This window comes from Sciurus vulgaris (assembly GCF_902686455.1).
Source record: "Sciurus vulgaris genome assembly, chromosome: 6".
NCBI lineage: Eukaryota > Metazoa > Chordata > Mammalia > Rodentia > Sciuridae > Sciurus > Sciurus vulgaris.
Window position 1 is genome coordinate 37968453 of NC_136466.1, and position 21362 is coordinate 37989814.

The window sequence follows — 21362 nt, forward strand, 5'->3', positions numbered from 1 at the left end:
AAGCAATGATCAAAGTCCTGGTCTGGGATAAATGATACAAGAAAGGGTAAAGAAGTCCCCCAAACATCACTGCTGAGACTTTTTAATCTGACTCTAAAACACTACAGGTTTCTTCCACAGAAGGACAAACTGCACTGATGTTTCTCAGAATTAATTAACTCTCCACCTCTAGCCTGTTTTTGTTGTTGTTGTTGTTGTTGTTGTTTTGTTTAAATATATCTTTCCTATGTCAGAGCCAAGGTAAAAGAGGAGTAAAGGACAAGAAACCCTCTATCGCAAGTCCCTGGGACAGAAAGCACTCTAGAAGCCAGTGGGTGTGAGCACATTCAAGTCACGTGGCTTGAGGTTATGGGTCCGTGGCAGTTGTTTTTTCCCTTCTATGGCTGGGACATCCATCTTGGGCGGCTTGAAGGTTGCTGGATCTTCAGCCATTCTGGTGGCCTGAGCACGGATCAGCTCCATGGGAGAGGGCTTCTGGGCTCCTTTGTAGGCCTGGATGGCAAAACCTCCTACAAAAGTAAACCACAGAGTAAATGATTGCAGAATCAGTGTCCAGTATATAATACAGTAAGATGCCTGCCATGTTGCTTTCTTTGTTGAAAGAGCTGCCTACCAGAATCAGACTTCTGAAGGGGTCTTGGACCAAAAAGGCTCCATTTATCTGATGAGTTTCTGTCCTTATCTCCATTTCCAGGATCCATGTTACTAGGATTTGGACCAGGTAAGGCTGCAGAGGAACCAGAAGAAAACCAGCCTCTGGAAGAGAAAATAAAACATCCTAATACATCCTCTTCCTGCACCTCTAGAAGAATCTCACACCAAAAGAACAGGGAACTGTGAGCTAGCACTTCTCACTCTGAAACCACAGACTTAAATCCAACTTTGAGCACTAGCTTTCCTAAGGCTGAAGCACACTGAGGCTCAGAAGAGTCTCAGGAATGGCTCACCTGGGCCTCTGCTTAGGGGAAGAGTGAGGGGTGCTGCTTGGGGTAGACTGGGCTGATGCAGGCTGCTTCTCCTCCTTTGTTATCTCTCCACTCTGTAGCTTTAGTTTCTGTTCAGATGGGTAAAAAGAGAGTCTTTTTCAAAATGAGAGCAAACCCAAAATAGCCACTAAATAGTTCTCTGGGCATTGAACCATTTGTTTCACATTAATTTAAGGCATAAAATAAAAACATTCTTAGCATAGGCAGAATGATTTTGAAAATACAACAGACAGTCTTTTGTTTTTGCCATACTGAATGAAACCATCTTTTTAAAGAATTGCACTCTTTCTGTAACAGATCTCAAACATCCCTGTACTAAAAGCTGGGTACTAGAGGTATTACTTCAGGAAAGTAATTTTCCCACATGTACCCAACCAGTAAGTGGGAGAGCCAGAATCAAGCTGTATTCTTGGCCTTTTAAGCAGCACCTTGAGTGCTCCTTTCATTGCATCTTCTACCATGTGCAGCCCCTAACCATTCTGACTCAAAAACAAGAATCAGGCTTGCTATTCTTTAGCTAAATGCTTCCTCTGGGGATCTTACCCCATTCTTCCTCCTCTCCCATAAACAGCTATTCCAGGTCCCCTCAGCATTGTAAATATACCTCCAACAGACTACAGTCCAGTGGGTAGTGGTTGGGTGGGAATAAATCTAATTCTCAGTTCTAGAATTCTAAGTCAAGTCTCCCATAGTGTCTATTACGCCACTGCTTAATTCAAGCTACATTCTAAACAAATGGTAACTCTTGAATTTTCTCAACAAATCAATTTGTGTACATAAACAATTAATTATAAGATGATGCTAGTTAAATCTAGCACTTCAGCTATCCTCATATTCCACTCCTAAGGCCAGGATGCAAAAAATGGGCCAACCAAAGCCAATTCTATGATCACATACAGTAAACGGCTCAAATGGAATTCTGTTCTGGAAAATATTCAGATAAGTGTTAAAAAGTAACAGTATACCTCTCTGAAAGTATCTTTCTTGTCTGAAAGCTTAAATTGGTCACCAGCTAAACACTGATCCCCCACATCACTGCTTTTTAAACTTAGCCTACAAAAGAGTCATCTGGAATGCTCCTACAATACAACCAGTCCAGTGTCTCATATCTCTACCCACAAGCCACCAGATCCACATTATTCCCCCTTCCACATACTGTACATCATGATCCTTTCCTTCCTTTTATGCTTTCCTCACTATGCCCAAAGGTCATGTTTTAGTTAGCTTTTCTGCTGCTGTGACCAAAAGACCTGACAAGAAAAATTATCGAGGACAAAAAGTTTATTTGGGGGGCTCATGGGTTCAGAGGTCTTAGTCCAAAGATAGCTGGCTGTATTCCTTGGGGCTCAAGGTGAGGCAGAACATCATTGTTATGGTTTGGATGTTAGGTGTGCCCCAGAAGCTCATGTGAGACCATGTAAGAAGGTTCAGAAGAGAAATGATTGGGTTTTGAGAGTATTAACCTAATCAGCAAATTAATCCCTGATGGGATTGAATGAGTGGTAACTGGATGTAGGTAGGGAGTGGCTGGAGGAGATGGGAATTAGGACGTGGCTTTGGGGTATACGTATTTGTATCTGGCAAGTGGAGTCTCTGCTCTGCTTCCTGATGATGTGAGCTGCTTCCCTCTGCCACACTCTTCCACTCTTCCATGATGTTCAGCCTCACCTTGAGCCCTGAGGAATAGAGCCAGCCTTCTATGGACTAGGACCTCTGAAACCGTGAGCCCTCAAATAAACCTTTCCTCCTTTATAGTTGTGTTGGTCAGTGAAATAGCTGACTAAAACAGTCATGGAGGAAGAGTGTGGCAGAAGGAAGCAGCTCTCAAGATGATCAGGAAGCAGAGACTCCACTTGCCAGATACAAAAGTATATACCCCAAAGGCATGCACCCCCAATGCCAACCTCTTCCAGTCACACACCACCTGCCTTCAGCTACTGCCCAGTTAATCCCCATCAGAGGATCAATTCACTGATTAGGTTAAGGCTCTCATAGCCCACTCATTTCACCTCAATGTTCTTGCATTGTCTCACACATGAGCTTTTGGGTCACAGACAACATCTAAACATAAGAGGCCATTCATCTCCTATTCAGAACTGTTTTTTCTTTTTTGGTACCAGGGATTGAACACAGGGGCACTTATACCACTGAGCCACAGCCCCAACCCACACCATCCCATTTTTTGTTGTTTGTTTATTTTTGAGCCCAGGGAGCTACAACCCCAGCCTTATTTATTTATTTATGTATTTATGTATTTATGTATGTATGTATGTATTTATTTATTTATTTATTTATTTATTTTTCTCCCTTTTTGGGTTCCAGGGATTGAACTCAGGGGCACTTGATCACTGAGCCACATCACCAGCCCTATTCTGTATTTTATTTGGAGACAGGGTCTCATTGAGTTGCTTAGTGCCTCACTTTTGCTGAGGCTGGCTTTGAACTCATGATCCTCCTGACTTAATCTCTGAGTCACTGGGATTACAAGTATGCGCCACTGCACCCGGCTCAGAACTCTTAAAATAAAACTTGCAATGTGATTAGACTATGACCTACCCTTTCCTACAGAAAGCCATTTTCCTTCAGAGGAAAATCTAAGCTCCTTTGGAAGGCAGATTCTCGGACTTTGCAAGGGGTGGGGGGCAGAGAGGGGAGATAGGGAATTGGGAGATTTGCTGATTTCAGTTACTGTAGCTAAATATATGACCTTGAACCCCATTCTCTCCATTTACAAAATGTAGAAAATATTATCTACCTCAAAGCATTAATGTGAAGATTAAGTGAATTTATGAGCTCATAAATTATAAAGCACCATTCAGCGTAAAGTGGTGGTCAAAGTCATTTGAAAGTTATTCATTAAAATAATTAATGTTTAAATTTTTAAATACTTTATAAACTGGGCATGGTGACCCACGCCTGTAATCTCATCTACTCAGGAGGCTGAGAGGCAGGAGGATCGCAACTTTGAGGCCAACCTCAGCAGCTTGGCAAGAACCTGTCCCAAAATAAAAAATAAAAAGGGCTGGGGAATGTGGCTCAGTGATTCAATCCCTGGTGACAATATATAAATATATATCCATCATTAAATTAACCCTTACCAAAATTATTATTTATTCCTATTTTATAAACGAAAAAGCAAAATCATTCCAATTCTACACTGATTTTAACTTTTAAAAAATTAAATACAGAGCTTGCATAGTGGTATACACCTTTAATCCTAGCAGCTCAGGAGGCTGAGGCAGGAGGATCGAGAGTTCAAAGCCAGCCTCAGCAACTAAGTGAGGTCCTAAGCAACTTAGTGAGACCCTGTCTCTAAAGAAAATATTTTAGCTGGAAGTGTGGCTCAGTGGTTAAATGCCCCTAGGTTCAATTCCCAGTACCAAAAAAATAAATAAGTAAAAAAATATAGAGCATGATGCTATTTTCTAGCTAAACTTAATAAGTCTATTGAGATTGCCCAATTCCCCCTCCCTTACAGTCAAGCCCTGGCAGAAAAATAATCCACATTTGCTTTGCAGTTCAGAGCACCCACATACCAGGTAGGTAAGATGAAACTCATTTGATCCTTCCAATCAGAAATAAGTAAAACAGGGCAAAACAGGGCTGGGGATATAGCTCAGTTGGTTGGGTGCTTGCCCTTTAAGCACAAGGCCCTGGGTTCAAATCCCCAGCACCGCAAAAAAAAAAAAAAAAAAAAGAAATAAGCAAAACAGATAACCCTCACTTTATAGATGAGTAAGCAGAAACCATGAGGGCAAGCACTCCAGAGCCTTCATCCAGGAATGAAGGAATGGGACTTACCCAGTTCTAAATTCCTTTACCCAGTTCTCTTCCCACCACTTTCCACAGCCACCAGCTAACTGAGCTGGTAACTTCTACACAGAGTCATATGTCAAACCGTAAAAGATGAAGGCTTTGTTTTTTGAAAGTTCCTAAGAAACAAGCTTACATGGAGTGCTTCTGCTACTCGAAGGTACTTGGTTTCCTCAGTGGTAAGGCCCTTGTGGGGTGTATAGCCAGCATCTCTCAGTCCTGCCTGTTGCTCAAAACGCTGAATGCTCTCCTGTGTCTGTTCTGAGAATAGAGAAGCAGACGGTCATGCCCATCCCCAAACCCATCACAAACCAAGAGACAACATTGACCATCGAAGGAGGATTCCCCCAGGAAGGCACTGCAAGGGTAATTCAGAACCTCCCACAAGGTTCCCTTCCCTCACACCAAACTAAAGAAAAGGTTATTCCTAAAGGTTCAGCTAAAGAACTTACCTTGCTCTTACTTGTACATATAACATCTTTGTGTTCAAAATGCTGCTTGCAGATGGCAGCTGACATCCAGACACAGTAAAAAAAATCTCCAAATACAAAGTTTTCTACGAGAAACTCACCCCTTCTTCAACCATACAAAAACCTTTGCCAAAGGAAAGAGGTCATATTCAAGCTCTCTTGCATCAATGTACCAGTCTGATTCAAACCACCTGCCTTGAACTAGCCCATCTACTGAATCACAAGTTTCTTCTGTGTAAGATGGCCTACTACCATGCCTCATCCCGTGGGACCTCAACATTCTTTCAGTCTGACCTGATGATTTTGTTAAGTCAGTTACACTTTGGAATGAATGATGGCTGAATTTTTTGCTTAATCTGTATACAAACTACCTAATACACTCCTACAAATAAGAATGTGGCAACAGTGGATCAAAGAGTCTAGATACCAGATGCACTTTCTGATTTAGTCATTCATCTCCTAAAGAAGTACTTCCATCACAAATAGAAGCAAAGAAAAAAATTTAAGACTGGCAACATCAAAACTGCATGGTGGTATTATTGGGGAAAAAGCAAATGGTGTACCTACTATAACTGCATTTATATAAAAATATGCATTTTTGGTGAACATGACAAATACATATGAGTGATATTAGTATACTGAAGTGTTATAGTCTGTACTTGTTGGTAAAATGCATTTTCAATAAAGAAGTTGCACTGTGCTAAAATAACAATGGTTAAGCTTTCTAACACCACTAGAATATAGCCTGAAGTTTGCAAAACACAAGCAGAAGTTGCTAATTCAAATGGTACATTTATGAGTGAAGAGAAGAAAACCAAAGTGAGAGTTTGGACTTTGGGTTCATGGATGAACTCTCCAGGAAATGGTCAAGACAAACTCTTTGAGAAACAAGGGCTTTAACTTCAAAAATGAGCCACCCAAGCAAGAACCTCTATGTACCTTAACACTGGTAAAGCCATTACTGCTGACAAGCAGATCTGTGTATCTAATAATTAACTTCTCAGAGCAACTACAACAGCCCTCCAGAACAAACTTTAGTTAACTTGTAAGATTTTTTTTAAATGCAATCTCTCCTATGTCAGGTCTCATTAGGGCCACCAATCACACATTCTTAAAGACTAAAGATATTTGAGGCACGACACCTGTTCCTCCCTGGGAGACCAAATTTGATTAAATAAAAAAAGCAAAAATAAAAATGCAAGACAATAGGGAAATGCTTCAGTATACTGCTTCTCCAGCAGAGCCTGAGACAGTAATAGCAGCAGCTCTGCAGTACTGAACCATTTAATCCTCACTTCAACCTGCCAGCTAGATTCACCATTTTACAAAGAGGGAACAGTCTCTATAGTTAAGTTACTTGCCCAAGATCACACTGACCAACACAAGAAATGAGACTGTATCAACAAAACAGCAGAAATGCACCTAAGTCAACTGAGATGTTTAATGTTTGTCAATCTTCCACTAAAATGAGGCTTCAACACTGTGGGATTCAGCAGCCAAAATATATCTGGACATGCTAAGGCAGGCCTGTTTGCAGAATCATCTGCAACTGCTTTGTAAGAGGCCTAAACTCTTCCCCACCCCTACTTCACTCTACTCTGAGAGCAAAGGGTGCTTACTTGTGATCAGAGAATTCATGATGACATGGGTAGCTTTGGCCTTCACCACCGGGACCTTGTCCGTAATGTCAGTGACCGTTGACAGGGTCATGGCATGGGGGGATACACTGGCCTCTCCTTCCTCCTCCTGTTCAAGAGAGGTAAGGATGCACTTAAGCAGGGTAAGGGAGACACACACCTAAACTTATTCCTTTAGGGAAGAAGTTATTTAAGTATTTTGAATCTGGTAAGTGAAGAAATATGTGAAACTAGCAGTGGTCATTTCTACCGAGCAGATAGCTATTATATTATCCACAGTGACAATAAATATAGACATTATGGGAATAACTTGAATTCATAAAAGGGAAAGCCAGAATTTAAAACTCAGATCTATTACCTTTCCTGCCTATGTCTGTCCAATATACTCTAGTACTATGCCCATAAGAATGCAGAAGAAAAAGGGACTGGGGATACAGTTCAGGGGTAGGATGCTTGCACAGCATGCACATCGTGTACAAGACCCCAGGTTTGATCCCCAGGACAAAAAAAAAAAAAAAAAACCCACAAAAAATGCAGAAGAAAATTTGTACTATTACAAAGCATTGACGAAGTATCAAGCACTAAGCTACATTAATTAGAGCCTTTTCTAAGTGGTTCTCAAGTTTTGTAGAACATCAGAACCACCTGCAGAGCTTCTTTAAACACACTGTTGGCCCTACCACAGAGTTTCTGATTAAGTAAGTCTAGGGCAGGGTTTCAGAAGGTATATATAGGGTTTGGGGTATAGCCCAGTGGTAAAGCTCATGCCTAGCATGTGTGAGATCCTGAGTTCAATTTCTAGCACCACCAGGAAAAAAAAAAAACAAACTTATATTCTAACAAATTCCCAGGTGATACCCAAGATTGGTTTGAGGACCAGTGTTCTAAAAGTTCAAATAATGGTCTTTAAAAACTAGTAAAAATTGGGCCAGGTATGGGGTGCACACCTATAATCCCAGCAACTAGGGAGACTGAGACAGAAGGTTCAAGACCAGCCTCAGCAACTTACTGAGACCCTGTCTCAAAATAAAAAAATAGCTCAGTGGTAAAGCATCTCCCAGTATCAAAAAAACAAAACTAATAAAAATCTATGTAGCTCCTACTCTTTAATGTGTAAAAGCTGGGAACATCCACCTGACACCATGCTGAGTCCTAGCAAGGAGGAGAGAGCTCGGTTTATTTGTTTTCTGCCTCTCCAGAGGAACTGAAAAGAAAGATGGCTAAAAAGGAGGCCTGCAAAAGGAAGTACTCAAATATTGTATCACTGTTACAAAACAGGATTTATACTTTTCAGCTATGACCTTATTAGAGTAAAACTTGAACCTTTTTCTTTATTTGGAAGATGGATGACTCCTAATATGTGGATAATTAGGGCAGATAAAAGAATGTGTGTAATGAGTCAAGTTGAGCACTCCTTTGAAAGCAGTTGTTTCAAGTGCTGGCCGTATAGCTCCTCTCGTAGAGTGCCTGACTCTCATGCTGGAGACCCAGGTTCGAGTCCCCAGCCCTGTGTGATTGTGTGAAAGCAGTTGTTTCAAATTGCCAGCTGTTCCAGCTGGGGCACAACTGAACACTAGAAGTCCATTCTGTGCCTTGTGAAGTCATCAGCAGCCTTTACTAATGAAAATGGTGTGCAGCCCTCAAAGGCACTCCAGGGAGCCCTGCTTATCTTCTGCTCTAGTCCCTTGAGTTCACTACTTCAGCATCACACACAGGCTGCCAGGGTCCCCTTCTCCTAGTACTTCCACTACTTTTTACATAGAACATTCATTCCCTCCTGAACAAGCAGTTGAGTCAATTCCACTAGATAATTAATACAAGTAGTTTTCCCCAGATGTACAGGGAGACTTTCTTAGAAAGCAGCTCCCCATTATGAGGGTGGATGGGAGAAGGAAAACAAACACAGCTCATTAGAAGGAAAAGATCAAATATGGCTGTGCTAAGTGAAAGTTAGTCTGGAAGCCATTAGTCATATAGCTACACACCTACCATGTGCCATGTGCCAAGCCCCTAAATCCTTTTATTTAATCCCCATGTTTCCTCTATGACAAAGTATTCTCATCTCTCAGATGGAGAACTGTAGTTCAGAGCTAAAGTTGTGTGCTCAATCTTAAGCTAGTGCACAAGTCTGCTTATACTTCCTATCAGGCCCAAGAGATCATATAGCTCAAAGTTCAGTGGAACAAGCTGCAGCTATTTGGCCTTATCTGAGAATCTGGCAGGCCTAGTTTATCAGGCAACAGTATAACCTTTCTTATATTCTTGGTGTTGGGAGAGTCAGAGGTGAGAGACAATCCTTGAAGCCAGGAAGCACAGGCCTCAGAAGCACAATTGCAACAAGCACAGAAGAACCTATGAGACCCTGCACAGAAGGGATGTGGCAGCAGATCAAGCCACCTTAGGAATAAGGCAGCTCTCACAGAGGACAACAATGGAAAAGGCACCTGAGGCAGGAGGAATAACACATGGAAAAACACAGCATGTGTTCAAGAAAGTCAATTTTCCCCCAGTTACAGAATGAATGATTTTGGGGAATCTATGTTACACCAGGCCCGCTGGTACATACTGAAGATAGAATAAAAGTTGTACCTCTTTAATCAAAAAATCTGAATTCCCAAATGCTCCAAAATCTGAAATTTTTTTGAGCATTGACATAATGCCACAAATGGAAAGTTCCACACCATGAAATTGTTTCATGCACAAAACTATTAATAATGTATAAAACTGCCTTCAGCCTTTATGGATAGGTATATATGAAACATAAATAAATTGTGTTTAGACCTGGGTCCCAACTTCAAAATATTTCGTTGCATATAGGTAAATATTCCAAAATTCAAAAAATCTGAAATCTGAAACACTTTTGTTTCTAAGCATTTGGGATAAAAGGCACTCAACCCATACAAACTCAGATATAGACCCTGGCCTCAAAAAAGCTAATGGAGGGTGACAAAACTATATAGGGATTATGATGGAGATCATGGTACAGTGCAGAGTTCAAAGGCATAGGTGCCAGTCTTATCTGAAGGAAGGAGCTATCAGAAAAATGTTACAAAAGAGATATTTAAGCAAAGACCTAAAGGATACCATTTGTCAGGCAAATGGAGTGGGTGGAGGGTGTAAGAGAACAGGATGGAGATGCTAAACATCTAAGCAATAGAACACTGTGAAGCAAAGACTCAGAGGTTTAAAATACCCTATTAAGTGCAAGAAATCTCAGGTAACTTGAATGATTGGATCACTGGGTAGGAAAGATGAGGACAGGCAGGACTTGGATCATACAGAACTTGGATCACGTGTGTATTATTTATACTCATGTATAAGTCTGGATTTTTAATGAGGGAAGAAGGGTTCAGAAGAGTATCAGGTAGAAGATACAACCATTCTAGCTTTGAATTAAAGAAAAAAAAAAAAAGGATACACCAACTCTAGCTAAGGCACAGAAAACACACAGGGAGTGATGACTGTCCAATACTATGGGTACAGGAAGTCACTGGAAGGTTTCTGGAACAGAGGGAGGAAACAAAGGGGTTGGGTTTGCCAGAAGCAGTCAGCAGGGTCAGGTACCTTGGCAAGGTGCTGATACTTGCGCTCTGGAATCACTGGCTTCCAGGGAATGCTGCCCATGTCCGATGGAGGAGGAGTCATGGGTGCAGGGTCCTCAAGGGCATCATCATAGCTGAATGCCCGGCGGCACATCCCGATGGGCAGGGACATCTTGCCTAGAGGCCCGCTAGGCCCAAGAGCTAAGAACAGAGACACCTGTCAAGATGGGTTTAACAACTGAGCATACTTGCAGCTTTAAATTAACCTATGGGAAGGAAAGTTCTGAAACTTTTTTCTTTTTCTCTTTTTTGTGGGGGTGTGGAGGATGTACTGGGTATTAAACACAGAGCCTCACATATGCTAGGCAAGCATTCTACCACTAAGTACATCCCAGGAACTTTTTTATTTTGTTTTTATTGCAAGACAGGGTCTCAGTAAATTGTCCTGGCTGGCCTCAAACCTTCCATCCTCCTTCCTCAGTCTCCCAAATAGCTGGAATTATAGGCATCTGTCACCACACCCAGCTTCTGAAACATTCGAGGACAGTAGAACACCTTGTCCTGGAATAATCCATTCAAGGAAAGGTAACAGAACTAATTTCTTCTATTCCTAACACTTTGGATTCTCCACTTAATGCACTCAGTAATCCTATCCATTTTTATATCATAAGGAACCTGAAGATCAATTTAAATTTACCTGAGGCAAGGGCACACAATTTCAAAGCACAGTTTGGAATTAAAACTGAAACCTATGTGATTTCAAAGTTTGATTTCTTTATAGCATTGAGGCCACCCTCACTGCAATGCTAAGGCTCTCAACTCACACAAGACTGAGGACACAGACTCAAGATATGAAGTTCTTGTTCTTATTTTATAGATGAGGAACCTAAGCCCTAGAGATGAAGTTATTCACCCAAATCATACAGGAAATGGCTAGCTGGGCTTGACAAGGTCTGACTGCAAATCCTATCTTCCCTACCTTACCAAAGAAAACAGCACTGCAAGAAATATTCAAAACAGTATGCTGTTTGGCATCATCTCTAGTTTCAAATGATTTAAACAGTATGATTTAAACATCAGCGACTTCCATCACTATTGACAATCACTCTCCCAAAACACTGCCAGCCGATCCTGCCATTCCTGTTGCCTGGAACTGACCACTGGAATGTACTGTGACGCAGGCAACCCTCTCCAAGGTCACTCTCAGCTGTGCCAGACAGGGAGTAAGGTTCATTTCATTTGGTTTGCTAATCCTTTCATATCAGAGCTAATGTCCAGAACATGCCTTCGGGTGACATTTTTTTGTGGCTAAAATTACATAACCACACACTCCAAGATATCAACCTGCCTGACAATAAGTCCTAAACTACCAAAAATGGCTTAAACAGCAAGGAGATCAAGCAGCTACCATTTTATTACTAACAATAATACAGGCATGGTGGCACATGCCTGTAATACCAGAGACTTGGGAGACTGAGGCAAGAAGACCTCAAGTTCAAGAACAGCCTCAGCAACTTGGTGAGACCCTGTCTCAAAATAAAAAAATAAAAAGGGGTGCAGATGTAGTTCAGCAGTAGAGAATCCCCAGGTTCAATCCCCAGTACTGAAATAATAACTCCACAGGATTTAAATCCAAGAAGATTTCTAATTACCAGGGACTAGGGGGAGGGGGCGTGAGGTATGCCTACGAATGGGTGCAAGGTTTCTTTTGGGGGTAATGAAAATGTTCTGCATTAGAATAATGCTGACGGTCATGCAACCTTGTGAGTATACTAAAAACCATTAAACTATTCACTTTAAATGGGTGAATTTTATGCTATTCTGCAGCATCTCAAAGTAAGCACCCAAGAAAATTATTAGGCATTCACACCCTCATCTTATCTAATCCTCATTAAGCAAATATTCACCCCACTTTTCAGCTCAGGAAACTGAGGCATAGATCTTAGACTTGCCCAGCATCACCCAGCTGTGAGTGTGAAGCAGATCTAAATCAGGGCTCACACTCTGTACCCAACATTCTGGTGCTCTCCACACTACAAAACATTAGTCTAATTAGTGCAACAGTATAGCTTGGGATGCTTACAGGGAGTTGAAAACTGCAGCAACAATGAAAGACAAACTAACATACAAGCAGATGATGTTAAGAGACTAGAGACAGATCTAGATTAGGGGATATATGGGAAACTTTTATTAATTCACCTAATTTGGGAGCAATTTCAAAAAAATCTTTAAGACTTCCCCCAGTAGCCTTTCTGAAATAATGAAGTCAGCTAAAACTTCTATGAAATATATTCCCACAAAAAGAGACAAGAATTTTTTCTGGAGAGTAAATGCATATTTAGCACCAACTTTTCCTTCCCTTTTAACAGGCACAGTACAGATATTTAGAAGGTGAAAGTGGAAGGAGCACCCGATAAGGTATAGCAGAGTAGGCTGAGCAAGAGAGAGGCTCAAGGGTAGCACCAACTTTTAATTCACATTTTCAAAAATGATATTTAGTCTTAACAACCCTGAGAGACAAGGCATCACAATTTATACACTTTACTGAGAATGAGAAATTAAGTGACTCAGATTTAATTAAAAATCGCCTTCCCTTCTAATAAAAAGGTGAAGAAGGAATCAATCACTTCAATAACCCAGAAATCACTGCCCTTCACAGACCCAGGAATCATTAGCAGGTTTTGCAAGCCAGGAATGGTGGTGCATGCCTGTAATCCCAGTGACTAGGGAGGCTGAGGCAGGAGGATGCCAAGTTCAAAGTCAGCCTCAGCAATGTAGTGAGAACCTGTCTCAACATTTTAAAAATTTATAAAGGGCTGGGGATGTGGCTCAGTGGTTAAGCGTCCCTGGGTTCAATCATGGTACCAAAAAAAGAAAAAAAAAAAAAAAGTGCTGCAAACATTTTTACAAATAAGCTCAATTCGCCATTAAACCAGGCTAGTGCCTTTTTGCCCAGTCCTCCATTCTATCCCCAACCTCCATCCCAAGGAACATATTTAACAAACCTTAAGTTCAGTTTGGGATGCATACCATGGTCAATAAGACAATATTTAAATGATGTCAATCTAGTAAGTCTAAATATCAAGACTAATGGCAGAAAGTAACCATTAATACATGGTTCAGATAAAATTGCCTGGCTGAAAACATTAAAGGCAAAACATAACCATAACCAAAAAGAATTAAGTTTACCAGGTACTTCTGGTTGTCTTGAAGCCATTGATAGACTGGGATCCAGGTGTTTTTTTCTTTATAATTCGGAGCTAAGTCCCTGCCACCTAATAAAAATAACAAAGGGCATTTTCTCATGTTGAACACCAAAGAATCCTTCCAGATGCTGTTCTTTTGATAAGTACACAGTCTTAAGGCTGTTAACATGGTTGAAACACACATACAAGAGTCAATGGGTGACACACATGCCAATGGGGAAAAGAAAAAGGATAATGTCAAAGGCCTCACTACAACAGTGGCTGATCTTAACATGTGTGAGATGACAATGCTAAGACAATAGGTGAAAAAGACACCTACCACAGTGAAATGATGTCACGACTATGCTGACACACAGGTATTAATGAGGAACATTGTCCAGGTGCTGCAAATTAGCAAAACTTCCCAGGAGGAGTCCATCCAGAGGTTCTAATAACAACAAACAGCCAGCATTGATACTGTTCCATACATTCATTTATTCCCCATTAACGGCCTTGCAAGAGTAATTATTCCTTTCATTGTAACTCACAGTAAGGGGCTAGGTACCATAGTAGGTAAATTCACTTTTTATTACTAACACCAACTAATATGTATAGCATTTTATACAAAATTTGCTTTTAACCCTTGCCGTCACCCTGCAAAGCAGTCATTACCTATCTCAAATTTTTGTTCAAGCTCATGGACAAGTGACCCCTCTGCAGGGCAGCTACTTTCAACCTATTTTACAGGGGAATTAAGACAAGGCCCTGAAAAAGTCAAGTTACTTGCTTTTCCACTTGCTACTGTGCCCCTGTAACCGGATAGAGTTGAGAGCAAACCAGTAAGTTTTTCACTAAAGAACACCACAAAACCCAAAGTTCAGCCATCCTTCCGGTCAAGGGAGCATTCCCGAGCCAGAAACACTCCCTTCCCCTTTCTCCTACACCTCGCCCACGACTATCGCCCTTCACGCTTCTCCTTTACGAGACACAACACAAAGCCACCAGGATTTGAAAGGCCTAGTCTGACCAACAGCCTCTCCCACCCCTCGAGATTAAGACTAAAGAGATTAGGGCCACAGTCTGACACTGAGGGTTGGGCAAGGCAGGGGACTGAGAGATGTGGGAGAGTGGTCGGGAGGAGTGGGGCGGGAGGGGATCTGGGACTGGGTGGGTCCGATAAAAGCGGGAAGCCCAGTGTCGGAGCTCCATAGGCAGTATCAGGGAGAAGCCCCATTACAGAGGCCTTGGCCGACTGGAAGGCAGAGACCTGAGCCCGGTAAAGGGATAAGCATGGTGAGACCGGAAGCGCGCCCCTCCCGAGGGGTAGAAGATATCTTCAAAGGAGCACCCAGGCCCGCTATCTGGTCACCTGTGTTCCCGCTGCCTCCAAGCTGCCTGCGACCCCAACTCCGGCACTAAAGAGGATCCGAAGACCCACGTCTCTCAAGAGGTTGTGGCGCAGTCCAGACCCAAGCCATCTTGAGAGCGGCGGCAAATCCGACTGCCCCCACCACCGACTAGAGAGCACAAGCTGTGGTGCTAGCCGGCAGCCTTGACCAAAAAGCCTACAGAAACCGCGGCGGCTCGCGCGGGATTTGGCCCGGTGGAGGGCATGCTGGGAGTTGTAGTCCACGGTCCGGAGGCCTCAAGCCCTTTTAAGGGCCCTACGGGATGGAAGCCACCGCTCCAAAGGCGAAATCCACCATCTTGTAAGGAAGAGTCATTCTTAAGCACCACTTCCTCAGTGCCTGTTCGGTGCCTGGGTCCAACACAGGCTAAAGGAAGATAGAGACAGACAATAAAGACACTCAAATCCAAAACCACAAGATTCAGAAAGGGCTGTCAAGTACCAGCTCTTCTCATCCTGTTTTTTTTTTTTGTTTTGTTTCGTTTCGTTTTCCATTTTATAGAGGTGAAGCTGAGAAGTCGCCTCAATTCATAAGTGGAATGAGCTTATACTTTTCCAAAAACAGTCATGTTAGAATTAGTAAGGGGAGCTAGGTCAGGTGGTCCTAATATCGTTTGCCTTTTACACTAAGGAAACAGTATGACGGGTACCAGCGCAGACATAGCTTCCTGTAGGAGGATTTCTTTTTCCCTGAAAATTACAAATTGGACAAAGAAACAAAGTAAAGGAAGTGAAATACGTTGAAATAAGTTGAAAAATCTCTTTCCAAATCTCTACCCCAGGTCCAAAGTTTGGCATCAAAGCTCATCTCATAGCTGGGTGCGATGGTGTATACCTGTAATCCTAGCAACACGGGAGGCTGAGATAGGGGGATCGTAAGTTTGAGGACAGCCTTAGCAACTTAGCAAGGTCCTCAAAAATAAAAAAAAAAAAGATTAGGGGTGTAGTTCAGTGTAAAGCACCACTGGGTTCAATCCCCAGTACCAAAAAAAAAAAAAAAGGTCATCTCATGAAGGCAATGGGGATGGGAGGGGATAATCTCACATTTAAGATTTCAGCATTTAACCTTTGCCAGGCATTCTGGCAGGACCCACAAGCTTCACTCACAGTCAGAAGGGGAAATACAGCATTTTGTCTTCTATACAAATCACGTCAGGGTCACCTTAATTCTTATCCACAAATACATAAAAATGTAAGCATTTCCAGGAAGTTACGGACTCTGATTAAAACAACTATATCCCAGATTTTTATGATACCAGTTCCTAAAGTTATATCATGACCTTTGGCTGATACTAATGCTAAGTAAAAATTACAGAAGACTATCCTTATAGTCTAAACTCCTGTAGTAGGCCACAACATACCAGGCTAAAATTGAAAATGAAGTTACTCTCATGCTAAAGGTCAATTCAAACTGAAATTAAACATATTTTTTTGGGGGGAGGGTGGTACTGGGGATTGAACCCAGGGGCACTTTACCATTGAGCTATCTTCCCCAGTCCTTTTGATTTTTTATTTTGAGATGGGGGTCTAAGTTGTTGAGGGTCTCTCTGAATTGCTGAGTCTGGCCTCAAACTTAGGATCCTCCTGCCTCCAGCCCCCCCGATTTGGGGAGATTTCCGGTGTGTACCACTGGGCTTGACTGAATTTAAACTGTTTATCTGATCTTATGAGAGGTTAGGATTAGAGAGATAACCACCAGAGTTCCTAAACAGGCCAATGTTAACTGGCATAATGAAACTCCCTTGGGCTGGGGTTGTAGCTCAGTGGCAGAGCACTTGCCTAGCATGTGTGAGGCACTGGGTTCAATCCTTAGTACCACATAAAAATAAACTAAATAAAGGCAGTCTGTCCATCTACAACTACAAAAATTTTTTTTTAAAAAGATGTAAAAGTAATTCCTTTAAAAAACAAAAAATGAAGCTCCCTGTCTTAGTCTTTAACAAAAAGGTTACCTGAAGTAACCTATGTTAGCCTGTTCCTGAAAGCTCAGTCCTTGTCCCTGATGCCAGTCCAATAATGAGGACACAGTTTTGAGAAAAAGGAAAAAAATGGTTTATTGTTTTGCTAACAAAAGAGAAACACAGGGAACTCCTGTCCCAAAGGCTGTGATTCTGCCCATCCAGTGGGATAGGAGGGTTTTTAAGAGGCAATTCAGAGAAAATGAGATTAGGAAGGAGAGATCAGAAAGGAGAAGATCCCGAGGAAAAAAAGATCAAGGAAGAGAAGTTTAGGGAAAAGAAGATCAGGGAAAAGGTTGAGAAAAAGAAACAAACATGTATGTTTCAAAGCAACAAGGAATGTAGTCAAAGCATTAAGTGAACCCCTGTTACAAGCCCATCAGTTATTTTTCTGTTTTCTATCTCCTTGTCCCTGCTTTATAAGAAAAAAATAATTTTAAAAAGACCAATCTACCTTTTTGTTTCTACTTTCTTTTGCCCTTTTTCTGTTTATAAAACTAACCTTTTCTGTCCTACTCATTGTAGCACTTATTTTATTCTGTGGAATGAAGTGTTGCCCAAATCTGGAATCCAAAATAAAGCCTAGAGTACTAGTTAAGATTGCAACAGCCATGACCCGTCAAGCAGTTGGGGCAAAGCTGGGCCTGCGTGAGATTAGCATCCACTTATGCCAGCGCTCACCTGGTTGCCAGGGTGTCAGGGACTTCATCCAGAAATGCTGTGTGGAACTGAGGAAGGCAAATGCGGGTCTGCCAATTCTAATCCAGGAATGCTCCTATGTGCAGCCCAAGCTCTGGGCCCACTACGCATTTGGGCAAGAGAAGAATGTATCTTTGAACAACTTCAGTGCTGATCAGGTAACCAGAGTGCTGGAGAATGTGCTAAGTGCAAAGCTTGAAGTCTCTACAGAAGTGTATGGGCAAGAGCCCCAGAGCCTGAGCTCTATTGTACTGAATACAATGTGGAAAAATGTGTTCCCTGTTTCTTATAAAGCTTGTGCTGTAAAATTCTAGACCACAGGGGAGAAAGTGGCCCTGTACAGAGTGGCTCACCCCTAGGATATGCTAGTTCCCTAAGCAAATGGCCTCACAAACTCTACCCCATCCTGTTCCTCACAGAAGAAGCCCCTCCTGGTCAGGGACCCTTTACCTATGTAACTTTATTTACCTATATAAATAAAGGTGAAGGTGGGGTCCTCCTTCTTTTTGGAGGCCAGATCTGGTATGGCCCGATCTGTTGCACCCCCTTCCATTTGAAAAGAGTATTGGCTCTTGTGTTTATTAGTAATTGATAATAGATAAGTAATAGATAAGTTTATTAGTAATTTATTTATAGCCAGCATCATCATCTGATAGTTATCCATTCACTCATCCATGCTGAACGTGGCTAAAACCCCCACAAGCAGTTAGTATGTTGAATTTGGCAGAGCCCACCCTGGGTAAGGCTTTATATATCAAGCGTGTTAGTCAGTTTTGCATCACTGTGACCAAGATACCTTGCAAGAACAACTTAGAGGAGGACAAATTTATTTTGGCTCATGGTTTTAGAGGTTCAGTCCATGATCAGCAGATTCCATTGCTCTAGGCCTAAGATGAGGCACAACGCCATGGTGGAATGGTGTGGCAGAGACAAACTGCTCATTGCATGACAACCAGAAGCAAAGAGAAAGTGAGAATCGAGGCACCAGGGACAAATATGAACCCAAAAGTCACACTCTCAATGTCCTACTTCCATACTACATACCTACAGTGATCACCATGTAATCCATTCAAATTATTGATCCATCAAATGAATAAATCCACTGATTAGCTTACAGCCATCATAATCTAGTCATTTCACCTCTGAACATTTCTGCCTTGCCTGACATGAGCTTTTTGGGAGTACACTGCATATTGAAACTGTAACACCAAGATAAGGAGTGTGGTCTTTCCCCTGAAAGTCATGGGGTGGAGAGGCCATCTGAGAGTGGACACTGTGTAGACAACTTTACAGTTGACCTTTGATGGGAGGGGAGGGAAAGAAAGGTAGTTGGATAAGCCTTGGTGTAGAACAGGGATTTTATTAGGGTAGCCAGGGGTTCATCTGGACAGCAGAAAAAAGAATAGCTAAATGCAGCTGGAAAGAAGCAGGTAGAGGGAGGAGTAGAACATGCAGATGAGTGAGGAGTTAGGTGACCTGAGAAGCAGGAAGGGACACCTGGTATTCTGCCAATTATCTAAGGCCTAAGGGCTTTTCAGGGGCCCACAACATATTTAAGAGCTAAAAATAAAATTATTGACTCCAATTATTTTTTTAAAACTGCAAAATCAAAATTAATGTTTCATTAAATATCTGCACAACATACTAGAATTTCAACTACATTTAATCTTTATAAAAATAGCCTTGCATTTAAAAACAGCTTGAGAGTTAGAATTTTTCTCACTTTGAAATAAATCCCAAGCAAGCATCTTAGAGCTCCTAAGAAACAATAGTCAATTACAAATTAGACAAGCTACTTATAACCAAATAATTTTAAAAACAAAACTTTAAAAAAATTATCTTAAAATTTTCACAACAAAAGTATATATTTAGGGCTGGGGTTGTGGCTCAGTGGTAGAGTGCTTGCCTCGCATGTGTGAGGTCCTGGGTTCAATCCTCAACACCACATAAAAATAAAATAAAGTTATTGGGTCCACCTACAACTGAAAAAAGAAAAAATAGATACAGAGAGTATCACAATACCAGAACTTCGACTAATACTACAAAGCAATAGTAACAAAAACAGCATGGTATTGGTACCAAAATAGAAAGGTAGATCAATGGTACAGAATAGAGGACACGGACACAAACCCAAATAAATACAATTTTCTCATACTAGACAAAGGGGCCAAAAATATGCAATGGAGAAAAGATAGCCTCTTAACAAATGGTGCTGGGAGAATTGGAAATCCATATGCAACAGAATGAAACTAAACCCATATCTCTCACCATGCATGAAACTAAACTCAAAATGGATTAAGGACCTTGGAATCAGGTCAGAGACCCTGAAGATTATAGAAGAAAAAGTAGGTCCAAATCTTCAACATGTCGGCTTAGGACCAGACTTCCTGAACAGGACTCCCATAGCACAAGAAATAAAAGCAAGAATCAATAACTGGGATAGATTCAAACTGAAAAGCTTTCTCTCAGCAAAGGAAACTATCAGCAATGCAAAGAAAGAGCCTACAGAGTGGGAGAAAATCTTTGCCAATCATACTTCAGATAGAGCACTAATCTCCAGAATCTATAAAGAACTCAAAAAACTCTACACCAAGAATGTAAATAATCCAATCGACAAATGGGCTAAGGAAATGAATAGACACTTCACAGAAGAAGATATACAAGCAATCAACAAACATATGGAAAAATGTTCAACATCTCTAGTAATAAGAGAAATGCAAATCAAAACCACCCTAAGATTCCATCTCACCCCAATTAGAATGGGGATTATCAAGAATACAAGCAACAACAGGTGTTGGCGAGGCTGTGGGGAGAAAGGTACACTCATACATTGCTGGTGGGGCTGCAAATTAGTGCAGCCACTCTGGAAAGCAGTGTGGAGATTCCTTAGAAAACTTGGAATGGACCCACCATTTGACCCAGCTATCCCACTCCTTGGCCTATACCCAAAGGACTTAAAATCAGCATACTACAGAGATACAGCCACATCAATGTTCATAGCTGCTCAATTCACAATAGCCAGATTGTGGAACCAACCTAGATGCCCTTCAGTCGATGAATGGATAAAGAAACTGTGGTATATATATACAATGGAATATTACTCAGCCATAAAGAATGATAAAATTATGGCATTTGCAGGCAAATGGATGAAATTGGAGAATATCATGCTAAGTGAGATAAGCCAATCTCAAAAAACCAAAGGACGAATGATATTGCTAATAAGTGGATGATGACACATAATGGGGGGTGGGAAGGGTTAGTGTTAGGGTTAGAGTTAGGGTTAGGGAGGGGGTCAAGAATGGAGGAAGGAAGGACTGTATAGAGGGAAAAGAGGGATGGGAGGGGTGGGAGGGGTGGGGGAAGGGAAAAAATAACAGAATGAATCAAACAACATTACCCTATGTAAATTTATGATTACACAAATGGTATGCCTTTACACCATGTACAAACAGAGAAACAACATGTATCCCATTTGTTTACAATAAAAAAAAAAAGAAACAACCAAATGACTTTAAGAAAGTGAGTGGATAAACAAATTATGGGGTATCTATAAAATAAAATACAACTCAGCAATAAAAATAAATAAACTCTTCTGTACCTAATAGCATGTATTAACATCAAGATACCATGCTGAATGAAAAAAAAAAAAAACCTGTGGCATCCA

At 41.4% G+C, this 21362-nt stretch overlaps 1 protein-coding gene across 5 annotated transcripts; it reads right to left on the bottom strand.

Moving 5' to 3' along the window:
- Nucleotides 1-203: 203 nt before the first annotated feature.
- On the bottom strand, nt 204-15212 carry KIAA1191. 5 transcript variants are annotated; one of them, XM_079144259.1, is made up of 9 exons: nt 15003-15212; nt 13974-14081; nt 13638-13723; nt 10471-10649; nt 6889-7015; nt 4936-5060; nt 948-1054; nt 614-756; nt 204-509 (listed from the first exon to the last, which is right to left on the bottom strand). In XM_079144259.1, the coding sequence occupies exons 3-9, from the start codon at nt 13663-13665 to the stop codon at nt 301-303; spliced, it is 918 nt and encodes a 305-aa protein (XP_079000385.1). In that variant the 5' UTR covers nt 13666-13723; nt 13974-14081; nt 15003-15212; the 3' UTR covers nt 204-300. The 5 variants fall into 5 exon arrangements, with proteins under 5 accessions (XP_079000385.1, XP_079000386.1, XP_079000387.1 ...); XM_079144260.1 differs by having other exon boundaries at nt 10471-10665; nt 15003-15211; XM_079144261.1 differs by lacking the exon at nt 13638-13723 and having other exon boundaries at nt 15003-15211.
- Between the last annotated feature and the right edge of the window lie 6150 nt (nt 15213-21362).

Excerpts from the sequence above, each read along its gene's own strand:
- KIAA1191 (XM_079144259.1), bottom strand. The coding sequence starts at position 13,665 with ATGGCTTCAAGACAACCAGAAGTACCTG. Across the intron at positions 5,061-6,888 it reads CATGAATTCTCTGATCACAA|AACAGACACAGGAGAGCATT; the intron begins GTAAGCACCCTT and ends CTCTATTCTCAG. Across the intron at positions 510-613 it reads CCTTCAGAAGTCTGATTCTG|GAGGTTTTGCCATCCAGGCC; the intron begins GTAGGCAGCTCT and ends TTACTTTTGTAG.